We start from the raw sequence: 19,017 nt of genomic DNA on the forward strand, positions 1-19,017 counted from the left end.
TCTCTTTTTGCCCCAGGCCTCGCTCTGGCCTGGGTTTGCTCACCTCCCACCTGACCAGCTTACCCTCTGTGTCCTTCAGATGAAGTCTGCACATCTGGATCCAGATGTTTGATTCCTGCCCGGACTTTGTCCTTCTCCCCTGGGTCTGGGCTGCCCCTCGGGGCTGCCATAGCACGCCTCCAGGTGTTGCCAAAGCCAGGCAGCGTTGAGAGCCTGAGACCAGCACCCGGACCAGGTGGCCTTCCACACTGCACAAACGCTTAGCCAGGGTGCCACCTCCCCAGTGAACAGCAGCACTAACACACACAGTGAAAGCTGCAGCCTCCCGTCTACTGATCGGACATATGTCCAGGCATGACATTCTGAATGAAGAAATCATTTCATGGAACATGCCCAAGGCCCAAGTCAAGTAAACATCCAGTGTAAGACATACACGGTTCCCCATGATTTCATCTTGTACCCTCTTAGGGGAGGGACTATCCAAAGTTAAGTTGTTTCTCATGAACATAAATTTCTTCATTACTAACAGCTGTTTTCCACTCACTCTTGGTAGGTTCTCTGATTAAAGTATCATTTCAGAGCCAGTTTCTCAGTATTGGCTCAAAAGAAAGCTCAGAAACTAGTGAAATGTGATGTTAATGAAGTAGATGAGTTATTTGGGGGAAGTTTTTAGAAGTCATCAAAACCTGGAGAGATGGGCCAAGGAATCAATAGCATGTGGGACTGCGAGGAGGGAGCTGGGTGTCAGGGGTCACCCTGGGGTCCAGGGCCAGCCCAGGTGTGTCAGAGGACGCACGCAGAAAACATGGGGATCTGTGCCCTCCCTCACACGATGCTCAGGGGCTGCAGTGAAGACCGCACGTTTGCTAATTCACCATCAGTGCTTGATCCTGAACTGACGGGGCTCCCAGCAGCATCGTGATGCCAGGAAGCCGAGTCTTGCTTGAGCTTGAGCTGCTCATCCTCCCTCCTGCTTTTTTATTTTGCTTCCCAAGTGCCACTCACCTGGTTCTCCTTCTGCCTCTCTGGCTGCTCCTCTTCTCGTCTTTGGAGCCCTCACTCACAGCCCAGCTGCCCGGTGTCGTGCATTCGAGTTCCTAGCGTGGCCCTGCTTTCTGTATCAACACCGATTCCTGTTGGTACCTCAAGGCTTTGATCCTGTCCACACGCTGTTTTCCTCAGCCTGGCCCCTGCCAGACCGAGTGTGCATTTACGACTTTTGGATATTAACAAGACAGCTCATTTTAATAGCCTTAGAGAGACAGCTGTTCGAATCATAAAATTCACCCATTCTGAGTACAGTACTGCCTTGGTTCATAAACGCTTCTGTTCACAAACAGTTTGGCTTGCAGACAGAGGTGCTTTGCAGGGCCAGGGATTTGGCTTAACAGCAGCACGCCTGCCTTGCAAGTGCAAGCTCCTGAGTCTGATCCCTGGTACCAAAAAAAACCAAGAAGTGCTTTGCAAAACTCTGCAGTGGGTGACAGACATGAGTGCAGCCATCTTCCTGCACGAACACAAACGCACAAACATGGCCATCTTTTCCAAAATCATAGAGCAAATTAAGTTCATGAACTGAGGTACCACTGTATATGATTCGGGAATTTTTGATAAATGTATAGATGTATAAATATTTTAGAACATTTTCATTAACCCCCACATTTCCTCTTTGTGTCTTTATCTCCACCCCTGCCCTAATTCTAGACAAACACAGATCTGTTTTCTTTTTTTTTTTTTTCTTGGTACTGGGAATCAAACTTGAGTCCTTGCACTTGTGAGGCAGGCCTAACCACTGAGCTAAATCCTCGGCCCCCCAGATCTGTTTTCTATCCCTATAAACCTACTTTCCTGACATTGTGTGTAAATTGAATCGCATATGTAGTGATTTGCATCTGGCTTCTTTCCCTTAGCATAGTTTTTTGAGATTCCTAAACGCTGTAGCATGTATCCACATTTCCTCTTTTCATTGTTGAATTATATTCCGTCCTACACACATACCACATTTTGTTTCTTTATGCATCTCTGGGTGGACATTTAGATTATATTCATTTTGGTACAGTATAAACAGTGTTGCCATGAACACTTGTAACATCTCCCTGAAGACATATGTTTTTATTTCTCTTGGGAGGATTTCTAGGGGTAGACTATTGATAAAATTTATGTTTCATTTTTTAAGAAACTGCCAGTCTGTCCCAAAGTGGCTTTGTCATTTTATGTTCCCACCAACAATTGGCACGAGTTCCAGCCTTCCTACATCCTTCTCAATACTTGTATTATCTGTCTTTAACTACAGTACTCTCCTGCTTATTCACAGAGATACATTCCACAGACCCACAGGCGATGCCTGAAACTTATAGAGAGCTGAACTTTATAATAGGTTTCCCCCTTTACATAACTACCCATGGTAAGGCTTAACAAACATGTTAACACAATAAGAGGTAAGCAACAATAACTAATAATAAAATAGAAGCTTGAACAATATTTGTAATGAAGGTTATATAAATCCTCTTTATCTCTCAAAATATCTTATTATTCTGCATCCCTTTGCAATCTCAGCATCTGATTTTTTTTCTTTCCCATTGAGAACTTTCAGCTACACAAAGGAAACAACCTACAGCTTCCCTTTGCTATGTCTGAATTGCCAGTATCACTCCTGTTACATTTTGAGGCCTTTATTAAGTAAAATAAGGGTACCTGAACACAAGCACCTGGATATCATGACAGTAAATCTGATTACCAGCGTGGCTCCTAAGTGACCAAGAGGTGGCAATTTATATAGCACAGGTCCATGGGAAAGGGGTGCTTCGTGTCCCGGTGGGACACAGCTGGATGGCATGAGATTTTAGCATACTACTCAGAAGCACACGAAATTCAAAACTTGTGAATTGCTTTTTTCTTAAATTTTCCATGTAATATTTTTGGACTGTGGTTGATGACAAGTAACTGAAATTGAAGATTAAGAGGGACTGTATACAGGTATAGCCTTTATGGTGAATATGAACTGGTATCTCATTGTGCTTTTAACTTGCATTTCCCTCATGGTTAATGATTTTGAAATATTTTTGTATTATTGTTAGCCATTTGTACATCTTTTAGGTAAATTTTCTAAACTGTTTATCTTACTATAGAGCTTTCAGAGTTCTTTATTCTACGTACAAGTACTTTATCAGATAAATAACTTGAAAATATAGTATTTTCTCTAAGTCAATGGCTTGTCTTTTCATTTTTCCAGTGATGTTTTTGAAGTATAAATGTTTTTAATTTTGATAGATTCGAATTTATTTTTTTCTAATCACATATTGTGTTTTTGGAGTTGTATCTAAAAATTCTTTGCCCAACCCAAGATCTTGAAATATTTCTCTTATGTTTTCTTCTAGAAGGTTTATAGTTTTAGCTCTTTAGTTAGGTCTGTGGCCGCTTTTGAGATGACTCAAGTTTCATGCACCTGAAAGCAATCACTTTCTGCCAACATAAGCCTGATTCTCCTACAGCCTTTCCCATCTTCCTAATGGAGCTTTTTGGGGGAGGACTTGAAGCAGCCTCCTGGATTCCTCCACCTCTCCGCCCACACCCACCAAGCCCATCTGCACCACCGTCAGAATGAGCCTAAAATGTAGCCATCCTTCCGCTCCCCCATCCCGACCCTAGACCCTCATCTCTCACCTAGGTCTTGCGAGAGCCTCCTAACTGGTCTCTTTGCTTGCATTCTCCCCTCATTCTTGACCAAGGTGCCAGAGAAATCTTATAAAAATCAGGTTGTGGGCCAGGGATTTAGCTCAGTGGTTCTGCCACCTGCCTCGCAAGCGCAAGGTCCCGAGTTCAATCTCCTGTACCAAAAAAAAAAAAAAATCAGGTTGTGTCACCCTCCGTTCATACCCTTCAGTGGGTAACCACCTCATTCTTCCACCCTACTGGTGACTGTCCTTAGCCATTTGGCCCCTTCCTTGCCCTGGCTTTTCCCTGCTTGTTGGCAGAATCCTGTGTCCCCAGAGCTTTGACTGTGGCTGGTGATACTTTAGGTCCTTGCATTGTCCACGTCATTACAGCTTTCCTCCCAGCCCCGCGGGATACGACCTCTTCTCCTTTCCAGTTTCAGCTCCTGAATCAAGCTGGCTTCTGCCGGGTGCTGCTCCCGCACTCCAGGTTCACATTTCCATCCCTGGAATTTTGCCAAGGTGGGAGGGTTTCTACGTAAGGGTTTGAGTTTTAGAGAGGAGAGGCAGAAATAAAACACAGGTCAGGCCAGCATTCTTCAAACCCCTTTGTCCACCACCCCTACAACAGTCATGGAAATATTAGGTCCCTGTTGCATTTTTTTTAAGTTGTCAAAAGAAAATTTTAATTATGCTTTTAAATGTTTGCCAGAGATTTAATATATGGCCTATTATAAGTATTCATGTTTAAAGATAAAAGTATTATATCAATTTTAAGGTTCCCCAAAAGAATTGAAATGTTACAGTGACTGGATAATCCCCATCATCTATTTTAGAAATTAATAAATAAGTTGAGAAATAATGAAAATATAATAAATTTCATACCATTTTCTTTTTTCTCATACTCCTTCGTTCTACTTCCTATGCAGAACTGTATTATTTTTATGCTTAAAAATCTTTTATTATTCACCCTGTTAACAAATTGAATTTTTGATTGAAGTCACAGTTTTCAACAAAATGAAAGTTATGAAAACATAGAAACATACTCTAAAATTTTGTAATTATGAATGATAGAAAGTTTTTAAAAATCAAAATTTGGCAGGCATATTCTTTATCTAGGGTAGAAAAGTTGAAGAAGGAGATAATTAATCAAGTAGGTCACCACACTTGCTTATTCTATAATCTGTGTATATTCAGGTAATACCAGTTAAAATTTCAGAACACCTCGGTCTCCAAATCCGGGGTGGGTCCAGAGAAGTCCCTTGAACTCCACGCCATGCCACAGTGCTGGTCCAGGCAGTGAGGTTCACAGAGCACCAGCCTGGCTGGAGGGGCAGGGATTTTCCTGAAAGTGAGGGGAAGGATGGGCACTTCCAAAATAGTAGGTCAGGGCCTTAGAAAACCCATTTCCGCAGCACTACAAACAGGACACTGGCAAAAACTGTCAAAATAAACATTTTTAAGGAAATTAGCTAAAAGCTGGCAGCCATCCGGGATTTTCCAGAAAGTGAGTCCCCGTAGAAACAGCGAGCGTTGTGATGTGGGACTTTCCCTGATCCTGGTCCCCATCACTCAGCGCCACAGCCTCACAATCATGGTAGCCAGAAAAATCACAACCTTGGCATCTCAGGAAGCTGGGGGAGCCTTCGGAGCTTCCCCAAAGCCTTCTCACCCGAGAACTCTCACTATTTGACCTGTATATTTTAGCTCACTGAAAAGCTCTATTCCCAAAGCTTCTACCTGAATCAGAGCTCACTCTGTGAGAACAAATACAAATATCCAGTGGACCTCTGTCAAAAGCCAGTAGTTAAATCAGCACCGCAGCATCGGGCAAGGAATCACCAGTTGAGGTTTACAAAAGGCTGATGAAAACTCTTCAGAGGAAAAACTGGGGAATAGTCTGTCCATGTCCATGCACAGCTTTGAAACCAGCCCCCCTAATTCCCAGAACAGGCCTGAGAAGTCCCTCAGCTCTCCTCCCTGGATGCCATCAAAGCTCTGCACAGCCCACATAAGGGAGAAAATATTTGCAACTCAAGGATGCCATATCTAGGACATAAAAATGCCAGTGACCCAATATTAAAGTGGACTAGACTTGAATAGACATTCTCCAAAAAGTACATGCAGTTGGCCAATGATCACATGAAGATGTTCCACATCATTAGCCATTAAGAAAGGAAAATCAAAAGCACAATTACATATCACCTCACCCCCACCAGGGTGGCTATCATTTAAAAAGACAGATAATAATAAGTGTTGGCAGGGATGTGGAGAAATTGGAACTCTTGTGTATTGCTGATGGGAATGTAAAATGCTGCTGCCACTTTGGAAAATATTTTAGTAGTTCCTCAAAAAGTTCAAAACAGAATTAGGATATGACTGAACAATTCAACTACTAGAATTGAAAACATATGACCGTACATATACTTGTACACAAATGTTCATAGCAACATTACTCATAACAGCCAAATTGTGGAAACAACCCAAATATCTGTCAACTGCTAAATAGATAAATAAAAACCACTGAATCGGACACTTTAAATCATGAGCTTTGTAGTAGGTGACTTATCTCTCAACAAAGCTATTATTAAAGAAAAAAGTAGGCAAGGGATCAGGATCCTAGATCACATCATTTGGGAGCATTCAGTGAGAAGACTAAAAAATTATTTCAAAATGCAACGCTTGTTTTATTAGGAGCACATGGTGTGTCTTTTGAAGGTATAAGGGAAATGGTTAAGAAGAAAATGGAAAATGTCCACCATTTTATTAAACCTGCAAAGAGAGAGAATGGGGTGCAGTGAGTACGGATGTTAGGGAAGAGGAGACAAAGCGTAGCAATCTAGAAGCCTTTTGCAAACATGCAGCTGATGTAATCGTGGGGCTAAGGGGCTTTCCGAGCAGCAAGTGCAAACCTATACATTAGATCTTTGCTTGTTCTGATGAAAAACATCACTTTGTCAAAAAAAAAAAAGTCCATATTCATGCTGCATTGAAGCGATGTATAAAGTTTAATGGAATGTCCCAAAATTCTCTCATTATCCATAAGAATTTTCACTAATTTTATAAACTATTCCCATCACCTTCCCGGTACCCGGAGGATGCAGAGCTTGAGTCAAGCTGGCTCTGCCCACTGCTGTCACAGCACTTCCGGAAGGCGCCTCTCTGTGAGCGTGAAGTAGTCACACCTCCCTCAGCAGGGAAAGCTGGTCTCCTCCCTCCCCAGAGCGGGCCAGATTCGCCAGTCACTGTCTACTTAAAACAGTTACTATTGGGCTGGGGATTTAGCTCAGTGGTTTCGCCGCCTTCTGCGCATGTGCAAGGACCGGAGTTTGATCCCCGGTACCAAAAACAAAACAAAACAAACAAAAAAAAAAGTTACTACTTGGGCCAGGGATTTAGCTCAGTGACCCCGCACCTGCCTCACAGGCGCAAGGTCTTGAGTTCAATCCCCGGTACCAAAAAAAAAAGTTATTACTTGTCCATGCGAATTATTTTTTTAAAGACAGGCAAGATAGTTTATTAAATGCATAAAGAAGCTGAAGTTTCCTTAATATTGTTTTTTAAACCTTAAAAAAATTTGATATAATAAAAAGTACTTTTTGCCTGATTTTTTTTTTTTTTAATGATATTAGTCCCAGTTTGGGATCACATACCTGGGAGTGGAGTAAATGACAATAAATTAGGGGAAAGAAAGGTCTTAAGAGGGCTGTCTTTGTATTTCCAGCTATTTAAAGAAACTGCCATTTTCTACCAAGATAACAATGTACTTAATCCCTACTAGTTGCTAAGTCAACAGGAGTGGATTCGCACCCGTGGCTTTTCACGGGTGTCGTGTTAGCAGTAGTAGAGAAACAGTCGCCATCACCAGAGACGACTGCATTCATTTTGTTTGAAGTAACTTAAGCACCGTGTCCCACATGCCCGCGCTTTGGTCCCTGTGTTCCCCTGGATGCTCTGTCACCACCGCATGCCAGGGACAGCACACTCCAGACGCGTCCTGCCCTCGAGCTGGTCACCTCCTAGCTGGGGCAGTGTCGTGTCATCAAGTAGTAGCACAGATCGGATTTGGAGATCTTTAAAGTCTCTAAATGTCTTTTAGTAGCACAGACTTTCTAAAAAAAAAAATAGTTGCAAAGAAAATCTCTGATTGCCAGGGGTTGCAAGGAAGGGGAAGTGGGACTCACGGCAGCAGCAGAGATTTTCCAGGGCCTTGGAACTGCCCAGCAAGTGCTGTGCTGGGCAGATGAGGCCGTAGCTTCCTGCAAAGCATGGAGCACGCAGCCCAGAGAGGAAGCCGTGTGTAGACAGAGACTTGGGGGTGAGGACAGTCCGCATAGGTTCATGGACTGTAATTCATGTACTCGCCACTTGAGTGGGGGAGGCCGGGCACGTGTGGGGATCAGGGATTTAGGAAAGCTCCACACCTGCCTCTCAGTTTTGCTGAGATCCAGGCATGGTGGTGTGTGCCTATGATCCCAGCATGCAGAAGGCTGGGGTAGGAGGATCGCTCCAAGTTTGAGGCCAGCCTGGGCTACATACTGAGACCTTGTCTTTAAAAAAAATTGTGGTTTTTTTGGTTTTGTTTTTGTTTGAGGGGGGCGTTGTTTTGCTATGAACCTAAAACTGCTCCACAAAGTAATGTCCGTTAGAAATAAATAAATACCCTTTATTTAAGGGAATGAAATTAATATGAGAAAATGAAAAAATGGAAACAAAGTCTTTGTAAATAGGGAGAGATAGAGGGGTTGAAGGGAGGGCAGGGCAAGGGGGAAAAATAAGAACCAAGAGAGACTATGTAAAGGTGCAAATTTCCAATGATGAATGTCATACTGCATACCTAAAATGTACCAATAAAATAATATTTTTTAAAAATTAAATAAATAAATATCATTTTTTAAAAATTAGGCAAGAGTTACTTTTTACTGTATCAAAATAGTTAAGGTTTTACAAAATAATACTAAAGACACTCAGGGGTTTTTTTTCTTATCCAGAAGAGATGTTGTTGAATAAAGTATCTTGTCCCTCTTTAAAGAATCATTCACAAAATTATCTAATGAGCCACATACAAAGAGTAACTGTTTCGAGCAGAAAGAAAAGCTGAGTCTTATTTTTTTTTAAAGGTGGGAGTAAAAAAGCAAGATGGTTTTAAATGTTCAAAGAAACTTGCGATTAACTGTGAAAGGGGTCATCTGTGGGGGGGGTGGATGTCAGAGCCCTGTGGGTAACCCGCCACGGAATAGCCTGGCAGGCTCTAGGGGCCCCATCTAGACGCCTCTCTCGCCTCCCGTCCAAGCACGCCACCCATGCTCCGTGACTCCTGGGATGTGCCTGCCCTATGTGGCGGAACCTTAAAATCTGGGAAGGAAGCAGATATTTGCTTTTTGGTTTTGGTTTTTTGAGACAGGGTCTCCCACTAGACCAGGCTGGCTTCGAACTTGCAATGAATGTTCTGCCTCAGCCGCTCTAGTGCTGGGATTACAAGGATGAGTACGCTGCAGGTCTAGAATTTACACATCTGTAAATTCCAAATGTGACTTATGCAATGAAGGAGAAGTCTCTGGATTCTGAGCTGCTGTCACAGAGCCAGAATCTACTGAGGTTATATGCTCTTTCAAAATGGAAAATAATGACTTAGGTTTTTTAATTGAGTTAAAAAAAAAAAAAAGGTATGAATGCTGAAGGCCATTTTATTGAGCTGGTGAAAATTTAAAGAGATTTGAATCTCCTCATACACATGCAAGACTCTAATCAACGCCATCAATGTGTCCCACTTCCAGCAGGCATTAAATAAGGGAGCATGGCATAGGTAGTGCATTGTATCTTTCTGTCTCACAGAAGGACAAAGACGAAGACATAGGCCTCCTCCCTGAGCAATGCCGCTGTCTCCAGGTGCTGGCCCCTTCTCTTATAGCTTCCCTCCCTCTGGAGAGCAGCTTTTCTCAGATCCTCAGTGCTCTCCCTGGTCAAAGTACTCCCAACTCTACCTTTGGGCCTGGGCCCAGGCTGCCATGCAGAGCCCTGGACAGACACCTCAGACTCATGCTGGCTCCAAACAAGTTTGCCCCGCTACCTCCCAGCCTGGCTTCACCCCTCACCTTTCTCTCTGCAGCCTCACACTCCTGACTGCCTCTGTCAGGACTTGGACACTGTGGGCCGCTGTTTTTCAGACCAAGGTCTTCCCACCTGAGGGAGTTTAAGCCACACAAATGGCTGGGCCGCAGCTGGGGTTCGCAGAACAGCCCCGCAGCCTGCAGCTCTAAGAAGTTCTAGGAGTCGCCACCTCTGCCTCTGTTGCTCAACGCTGTCCATTGCCCCCTTCCTACCGACCACCTCAAGGCCTATTGTACTTTTCCTCCTGTGGCCACACTCACTCACCCCTTTCCTTATTGTCACACAGGGGCCCCCCAGCTGGGCCCGTAGCTGCTGTCCCTGCAGCCCAGGTGCATCAGCCTCCTCCTCACCTCTGTCTTCCGAGCAGCTTGGAGAGCAGAGCCAAAGCTCCTCTGTGGGACACCTCAGGCTCCCCAACTGAACCCCAAACTCCAGCCCCCCCTTCCCGGTAGGGACTCTGCTCCCATGAGGCTGGCACTCTGTTGATCAGTCCTTTTATCGCCACCTCTCCTGTCAGGTTGTAGAGCATCAGAAGTGTAAAGCTGGGACCAGATCCTACACACTTTGCATGCTGCGTGTGTGATGGTGGAGCCAGGCACTTACCACACAGGGCCTCAGAGTCTGTGTCGTCTCCTGCCTGGGTCAGGGACACCCAGGGTCTGCCAGGAGGAGACCGAGGAGACGGTGCATTTGACGTGTGTCACAGTGCCTGCCACACATCAGCTGCCCACTGGTTCCAGATGTGTTGTCCGTATTTCATACTATGGACAAAACACACTGCATCTCTATGCCACTGAGCGGGGCTGTGGCCAAGGCCTGGAGAAGAGATTTCTCTGCTCAAAGTGAAAGGCTTGACTCCTTAGGCGTCTGTTCCCAATCCATGAATGTCAGGGCCTCTCCCCAGTGGAATCTGAGTTGGGCCTCAGGTGCCATTCCCTTTATTCTTGGTTAAGTTGGGGCGACAGTCCTGGCAGAGCCATTTTCCCTGTCAGCCTCCAAGCCAAGACACACCTTCCTGCATCCAAAGCGGGGCTGCAGCACATCTCATGGTTGCTCGCGTGAAGCCCTGGATTGGCAAAATAAAATTACATTCTCACATTTTTAAAATTTTCATTTTCCCTTTGGAAAACAAAAGTAATTTTCCTTTATTTTTTTTAAGGCTTACCTCCAATTCCTTCAACATCCAGAACGGGCTTCGCAGAGTTTTCCATGAGGGAGCGCATGCGGGAGAAGCTCCAAGCCGCAAGGGTGAGCAGACGGGAGGGTGCTCCAGTTTGGGGCTGTCGGCATTCTCCTGGGCTTTGCTGGCTTGCTTCGTGTGCGCCAAACTGCATGGATCTGAATGCCACGCAATTTCTTTCTCCTTCTAAATGTTAATGCAGTGTTTTGCATTGGCAAGGATGAAACTTGTGCTTGAGAATTAATGCCATTCTTCTAAGCCCTTCGCCCCCACCCCGCTCCCATCCCTGAAAGATGTGCATTTTTAAAATGTGCATTTTTTGCTGATTATCCTGTGCTGAGATGGAAAGGTGACTGAGGTTTTTTCCACTGCATTCCTGGGGTTATGTAGCAGTAATTTTCTGTTCGACTTCTCAGTCCAAGGCAGAAAGTGCATTGCTGCAGGAAATTCCCACCCCGAGACCCAGGCGCCTGCGAAGTCCCAGAGAGAAAGAAACGGAGACTGCATTTGGCACAGAGGTGAGAAGCGACCTGTAGCTCTGCTTTGGCACGCAGCTCCTCTCTTCTCTGCAAAGCAGAAATGATACCAGAACCTAACTTTTGCTATTGCTGTGTGGGTTAAATGAGGTAGTACACACTAGTGGTGTCTCAGGCAGTCCTTGGCACGTGGTAAGCCCTCCCTATTTCAGTGTGAGCCATTGTTAGAGGTTGTATTTAGACAAAAGGAGAAAACAGTTGAGAATACTTTGGTATTCTTTTAGCAATCTAAGTTCACCACTTGAAACCACTGCTTAATTTCATTTGCATTGCTTCCCCCTTTAAACTCACCAGACTTGTGATAACAGAACAAATACAAATCACAGAAACACCAAAGTGAAAGTAACAGATAGCAACTTGGCCTCCAGTAGATCTCCCCAAAATTTCTCTATGTGTGCCCGGGTTCGCTGTCTAGGTTACCCAAGATCTGATCCTTTAACACACTCTCTCTGATGCCCAACATTTATGGGATACTCCTTCCTACCAGCATCCAACAGGCTGTGAACACACAACCGTGACCGCAACAACCTGCCCTAGGAGTTAGAGAGGGTGCCAGGCACATTAATAGGTAGTAGGGGTACAGGGTGTTCAATTCTACGGGTGTCAGTAGGAGCCCACAGAAATGGCACCTAACCCCAGGCTTGGACTCAGGCTATATAAAATTTGAGGCGTCTTACATAGGCAATGGTTTTCTTAAATATAGTGCCAAATGCTCAAGTAACAAAACAACAAATAGATCCATTGGACTTCACCAAAATTAAAAACTCTTTATTTCAAAGGAAATCAAAAAGAAAAAGAAAACTCACAGAACAGTTTGTTTGCAAATCATATATCTTGATTAATAAGATAACTAGTATTAAGATTATATAAAAATATGAGATATCGGTAAGATTTTTAGATTAGGGTTTTTTTTTTACAGAATTGAAAGTAGTGATTAGTCATTTAGAAGAGAGATCAGAGTTAAAAATTCCAAAGGACAAAGGAGGTTAAGAGTAGCAAAGGTTTACTGTGGAACAGGAATAGCTCCTGAGAGACAGGAGGGTCCCCAAAGTGGGCACCTTCCAAGACCCTTTGTCAGGGTAATTTATACAGCAAAGTCTCAATGTGGCACAACATGGGTCAAACTACAATCAACCAATAAGATTATAAGTATAGCTGCTTAGCTCATATTGATATAGTAGGGAAGTTAGGGCATGTAGCAAGGGCATATGGCTGACATAATTAATCTTTGCTTATCTACAACTTCTGAAACAGGAACTTTTGGGGGGAGGGGTGGATCCAGGCCCACCTGGATGCCTGATGCATGTCTGGATTTAATGGACTGGGTGTACTATTACAAATTTCCATTCAGAGGGAAGTATGTAAATCTGGCCATTGTGATTTTAATCTTGAGGCCTCCTTCAGATCCACCTCCAGCCACAATTCTGATGTCTCCACCTTTCACTGACTTTCTTGAGATCCCAGTCCCTCTCCGATTGTATATTAATTTTTATCTAACTGAGCTGCCTATAATAGGAGGACACAACAAACATAAGAATAAAAAAGAATTCCTCTCTAGTTGTAGTCATTCATGGTAAGCACTTAATATGTGATTGCTGGATTGATAATTTATAATTATTACTACAAGATCATGTAAACGTATTATAGATAACAATTCTTAAAATTTTAATTCACCATACTCAACCACTTTAACATATTTGATGGCCTTAAATGTACTTATATTTTTATTTTTAATATTTTTAGATTTTGATAAAAACTAAATTATAAGACTTTTATCAACTCCAGAAACATTGTATTAAAACCACTAATATTGCAATAGAACACACCAATGAAATTATACTATCTAAACTTATCTTCTATGTCAACCAAATACAGAAAAACATGGGAGGAAACAAAACAAATTATATATTTTGCAACATAGGGGATTTAACCTACTTATTTTCTAAACTACCAGTGTTAAGACTTTCTGCCTGGTCTTGTATTTTATTACCATCATTTTCACAGATCTACAAAATCTAAAACTTGCTCTATTTTACAAACTTGGCAGAATGTTAGAAAGTCTTCCTGACCAAGCAAAGAGATTTAATCTTTATTCTACTTTGTATTTTTTATTGTTTATCCTTACACAATGTAATACTCACCTGCTTTTTTCCTCGACCTTAAAATTCTGACCAAGACATACAACTCCATTTTGCTTTGCATTGTGGAATGTATGCATTAGTACAGCTTCAACTTTCATACAATGGAACTAGTAGATAACAATTTATCTCTGACATTACAAAATACGGAAATAGAGAAATATGGAATTTTATATAAATGCAAACTGTATCTCAATGTTATAGTAGATTACACCCAACTGACACTCTTTTTTTGTTTGTTTGTTTTGTTTTGCTTCATTTTTAAAAACACATATAAAGGGATTTATAGGCAGAATTTTTAAAGTGCACACTCAAAAAAATAGAGTGTGAGCCCTCAAGACGGGAGGGTAGAGTCTGGAGCTGGTAATATTTGTGTGTTTTTGGTGGTGGAAATCTATGAACTTTGTGACACAGTAGGAAGTTTTGTCATGGTCCTGGTTTACAGGAAAAGGATGACCTACCTACAGAAAGACAATGGCTCAGTTTGGAAGTTAAAGGCATGAGCCTTATCAGTGGTTTTTTTTTTTGGATGAGTAATCTGTTTTGCCTGAAAACATTATTTGAACTCTCAATCTCTTCCTTTAAGATCCAGTTTCTGCCCTTTATTTTATCAACTAAATTAATTTATGGATGTAATATATCTTTAAGGGATTTTTGTATGTGATGGACCTAGAAGAAAAGAAGTATAAACAAACCTAAATAATATGGATATGGATTACCTTGGGTAACTTTGACTGTGTCCTGGAGTTGCAGTCTTTTTAAAAGTACAATTTTTTAGTTATGATTCTCCTCATCTACTTTCTATCTTTATTTCTTCCATCCTACTTTATTCCCATCCCCTCACCCCAAGACTTTGACTCCTTATTCTTAAGGGTTGCAGAAGGGCCAGGAGTCCATCTTCTTCTAACTGCTTCAGGCACAGGAGGGGCATGAATGCTGACTAGGTGGGGATCAAAAGTCTCATCCTCATTGATCTAAAAGAGACAAAGGAAGATGGGTTTTGTTGTTTGATGAACCATCATTTTGGTAGTCTGGAAAAGGGACAAGAACATTAGCAAGTCATTGATGCTTAAGCTTAATTTTGTATCCATTTTATATAAGTGAGAGCTAAATATTAAAAATAGAACATTGATGAATACCAGTACTAGCTCAAAAACTTGCAGAGGTCAGACAAACTAAGCACCACTGGACATAAACTTTTCATCTTCAGCATTAACCATGGTTTGTCCAGAGGTATTAGCCCAAGTACAGCAAGTAGAGTTTAAGACCATATAGAATCTTAGTTGTTTTGTCAAAGAAATCTAATGTTTTCTTATTTTAATTATAACAATGGCAAAGGAATATACTAAACAAAAATATCTATGTTTTTGTGATCAGTGGGCCAATAAAATTTTTTACTCAAAACCTGGATCTGCCCCCTATTTTGTAGATCTAAAGACCTTTTGTTGTGGCCAGATCTAAATAATATAAACATATAAAGTTAGTGTATACCACAAGATAACAAAGCTTAGTAGCTAGAATATTTATATTGCCAGTCTTAATCTACAGGCACATTTGTAGAAGAAGCTAAATCTTTACTGAAGAGTACTTAGAATTACATTGTTTTTATTCTAGCCATTTCTGGACATCCAGCTGCACATGAGTAAAATTTCACAACACTTCACCTTTACTGTACCACAAATCTCTCCTTTCATCCAAGGCTTTCCCTGCCTCTCTGGAAGTCCTGTGGACATCTACACAGCCATTCTGATGCATACACAAACCTGGAAGCACCTGGGGCTTAAAATCCCTGGGACAATCCTTGAACACTTGGGAACAGAGGCCATTAGATAAATCTCCCATTCTTCTATGTCCCAGGTGGACAAGTCCGAGAAGTATTCTACATGACCCTCAGAGGATTCCCAGTGACAGTGAACTGTCTTTTCTATTGTAATCACCAGCTCTATAAAGTTTTCTTGGATTGACTTTCCATCCTGTTTTATTCTTTCCAGTTCCCAACTCCTATTATTTGGTATTGGTTCTCAAAATCATCCACAGGCATGCTAAAAACTTTGTCTCACAGTCTGGTTTCTAGCAGGCTGTCAAGCCTGAGGCTCCCCAGGGGCACCTGGAAAGGGGTTCACAAATTACTCCATATAGTCCTTTGTCCTATGAGTGAGTTAATTAATTTCCCAATAAAGAACAACACACAAGGGCCAGTGATTTAGTTCAGTGGTTCTGGCACCTGCCTCACAAGAGCAAGGACCCAAGTTCAATCCCTGGTACTAAAAAAAAAAAAAAGAACAACACATGAGCTATTTATCACCATCACGGCAGCATCAGAGCAGGAGAGCTGGAGCATTTGCTCCACAGCTCAAGAGCTGTTTGTCTTTTTCTTTCAGCAAAGACAGCTACTAAACAGCTACAATGTTTTTTAGTTCACAGCAGTTGTAGTATCTATTATCAGCTTACTGGGACATGGTGAGACAAAACACCTGATCCAAGACTGTGATCATGCTGACCATGTGTGGTTGAGTGTGTTAGGTCACTCTTACACAACTGTGGCCCATTATGCACATGCCCCTGATAGTGGAGTCATGTCCATAAGTGTCCCTAAATTTCCCCAGCTTTGAGTCTATTCAGAAGTAGTACCTGGCACAGGCTAAAATAAAACATAGCACTGAGGAGGAGAGCTACCCCCAGTGCTGAGGAGGAGCCTTCTGGGCCACCATACCACCACCACCCCCAGGGCCAAGGAACAGAGCCACCCCCAGCTCTGAGGAGGAGTCTTCCAGGCCACCGTACCACCGCCCCCAGTGACGAGGAGGTGGGCCGCGTGTGTGCCAGCAGCCCACCCCCACCCTTGAAATGAGAAGACACGTAAACAAGTCTCAAAACCAGACTTACAGATCACCTAAAGCAACCCCAAAGGGAAACGAGATGGAACAATCTGATACTTATCCATCTGGACTCCCTGAACTGGCAACAAAAGAGGATCTGGAAAAAATAAAATCAGAAATAATTTTTCAAATGACAGCAGAGATTGTGCCCATAGTATAAGACATGATTAATTAATCTAGAGAGGACTCAGACACAAAAATAGAGGAGCTTAGGAACATGATGGAAACCCAACATAGGAAACAAATAGAATCCATAAAACAGATGCAAACAGATTTCGAAGAGATTAAAAACTCCATTAAAAGTTTACCCAGCAGAATGAACCAATGTGAGGACAGAATTTCAGATATAGAAGATAAGACTGCAATTAGCAACCAGGAAAAGAAAAATTTCTTTAAAATAGTAAGGGGCCATGAGAAATCAATCCAGCAGCTGCTAGACGATGCAAGGAAGAATAACATAAGACTTATCGGAGTCAATGAAGAAACAGAAGAGAGTGCAGACAACATAAAAAATCTGTTCAGAGAAGTGATAGCAGAAAACTTCCCAAGCAGGGGAAAAGAACTTGACATACAGATAAGAGGGGCATATAGGACTCCAGCTAGCCAAGATAAAAAAATCTACACACAGGCATATAATGATTAAGATTCCAGAAACTGAACAGCAGAACAAAATTCTACAAGCAGTTAGAGAAAAGAAACAAATCACATACAAAGGAAAGCCCATAAGAATAATAGCAGAATTCTCAATGCAAACCCTCAAGACAAGAAGAGCTTAGAATGATGTATTTCAAGCCCCAAAGGGCTCCAACCCAGACTGATGTACCCTGCAAAACGAACTTTCAAAATTGATGGAGAAATAAGATACTTTCATGAAAAAGAGCACCTTAGGAACTTTGTGACTACCAAACCAGCACTCCAAAAGATTTTAGACAATATCCTAGGAAAAGACAATGAGGATCAAAACCCAAGGAAGCCCAGCACAATGAAACCATCAGGCACAACAAGAAATTAAACACAAAGGGGGAGAATCCAACAAACAGAAAAAGTCATGACAATGATAAGTCAATACATAGCAGTTATAACCATCAATGATAATGGTCTCAATTCACCAATCAAAAGAAATAGACTGGCAGAATGGGTCAAGAAGCAACAGCCAACAATATGCTGCATAAAAGAAACACACTTAATTCAAAAGGAAACTCATAAAAAAAAATTTTTTTTAATAAAAAAATTTTAAAAAGGAAACTCATAGACTAAAAGTTAAAGGGTGGAAAACAACAGCCCATGTGACAGGAACCTGAAAAAATTCAGGAGTAACTATCCTCTTTGCAGATCAAGTGGATTTCAAACCAACCCTGATTAAGAGAGACAAAGAAGGACACTACATCCTTGTAAAGGGAACAATCCAAGAGGAAGAGATGACAATCATAAACAAAGATGCAACAAACCAAATATGAAATCAACCAATAACAAATGCTGGCGGAGCTGTGGGGAAAGAGGAACTCTGCTCCACTGCTGATGGGAGTGTAGACTGGTGCAAGCACTGTGGAAATCAGTATGGAGATACCTCAAAGAACTAGGACTGGAAGTCCCACTTGACCCAGCTATTCTCCTGCTGGGTATCTTCCTCAAACAATTAAAAGACTCATACCACAGTGATATATGTGTACCCATGTTCATAGCAGCACAATTTGTAATAGCTAAAACTTGGAAACAGTCCAAATGCCTGTCAACTGGAGACTGGATAATATTTGTTTTTTTTATAAAATGGAGTACTACTCAGCCATAAAAAATGAGCAATTAGAGACATTTATAGCTAAAGGGATGCACATTGAGACAATACTCTTAAGTGAAATAAATAGGACACATATGTGTAAATACCAAATAGTTTCCCTAGTGTGAGAACCTGAAAGTGTAGATAAGGACTAAAAGGTATAATAAACAATGTGAAATAAGAAGAAAAGGGGCAAAGGGGAAGGGGAAGTGGGAGGGATAGGGGAAAGGAAAGAAGGACATGGAATTAATATGAGAAAATGAAAAAATGTAAACAAAGTCTTTGTAAATAGGGAGGGATGGAGGGGTTTAAGGGAGGGCAGGGGAAGGGGGAAAAATAAGAACCAAGAGAGATGATGTAAAGGTGCAAATTTCCAATGATGAATGTCATTATACTGTATACCTAAAATGTACCAATAAAATTAATTTTAAAAATAAAATAAAATAAATCATAGTCCTATTACATGCATAGAAGAGGACAAAAGACAGACATAAAGAAGAAAACTAATCATGTGATAATAACAGCTACCACCAGTAGCCTAACTATGGTTTATATTTTATGCCCAGTTTTTGCTCAGACTAATGGCCTGAGAGTTCTAAGTGGTAGAGCTAGGACTCCGGAGACTATGATGTCAATTACTAAGCTTGTACAGAACTGTGCCTGATGTGCCTCAGACAATAAGATTCTGGAAGAGAAAGTACATTTTAGGGTAAGGGCTCAGAAAGGAAGTAGCTTTGTGCAGTCTT

The 19,017-nt window shown here is 41.9% G+C and overlaps 1 protein-coding gene across 8 annotated transcripts in view; it reads left to right on the forward strand.

The window, feature by feature from the left end:
• Cc2d2a (coiled-coil and C2 domain containing 2A) overlaps positions 1-19,017 on the forward strand; it is a 109,004-nt gene that overhangs the window by 12,891 nt on the left and 77,096 nt on the right. For all 8 annotated transcript variants that reach the window (XM_021260260.2, XM_021260262.2, XM_021260261.2 and 5 more), the window contains 2 exons: positions 10,924-11,012; positions 11,361-11,462. In XM_021260260.2, coding sequence (XP_021115919.2) covers positions 10,924-11,012; positions 11,361-11,462 — 191 coding nt within the window. The remainder of the gene's footprint in view (positions 1-10,923; positions 11,013-11,360; positions 11,463-19,017) is intronic.

Source organism: Heterocephalus glaber, unplaced genomic scaffold, assembly GCF_053883595.1.
Source record: "Heterocephalus glaber isolate CG9 unplaced genomic scaffold, H.glaber_assembly_v1.0 deba00001509, whole genome shotgun sequence".
Lineage (NCBI taxonomy): Eukaryota > Metazoa > Chordata > Mammalia > Rodentia > Bathyergidae > Heterocephalus > Heterocephalus glaber.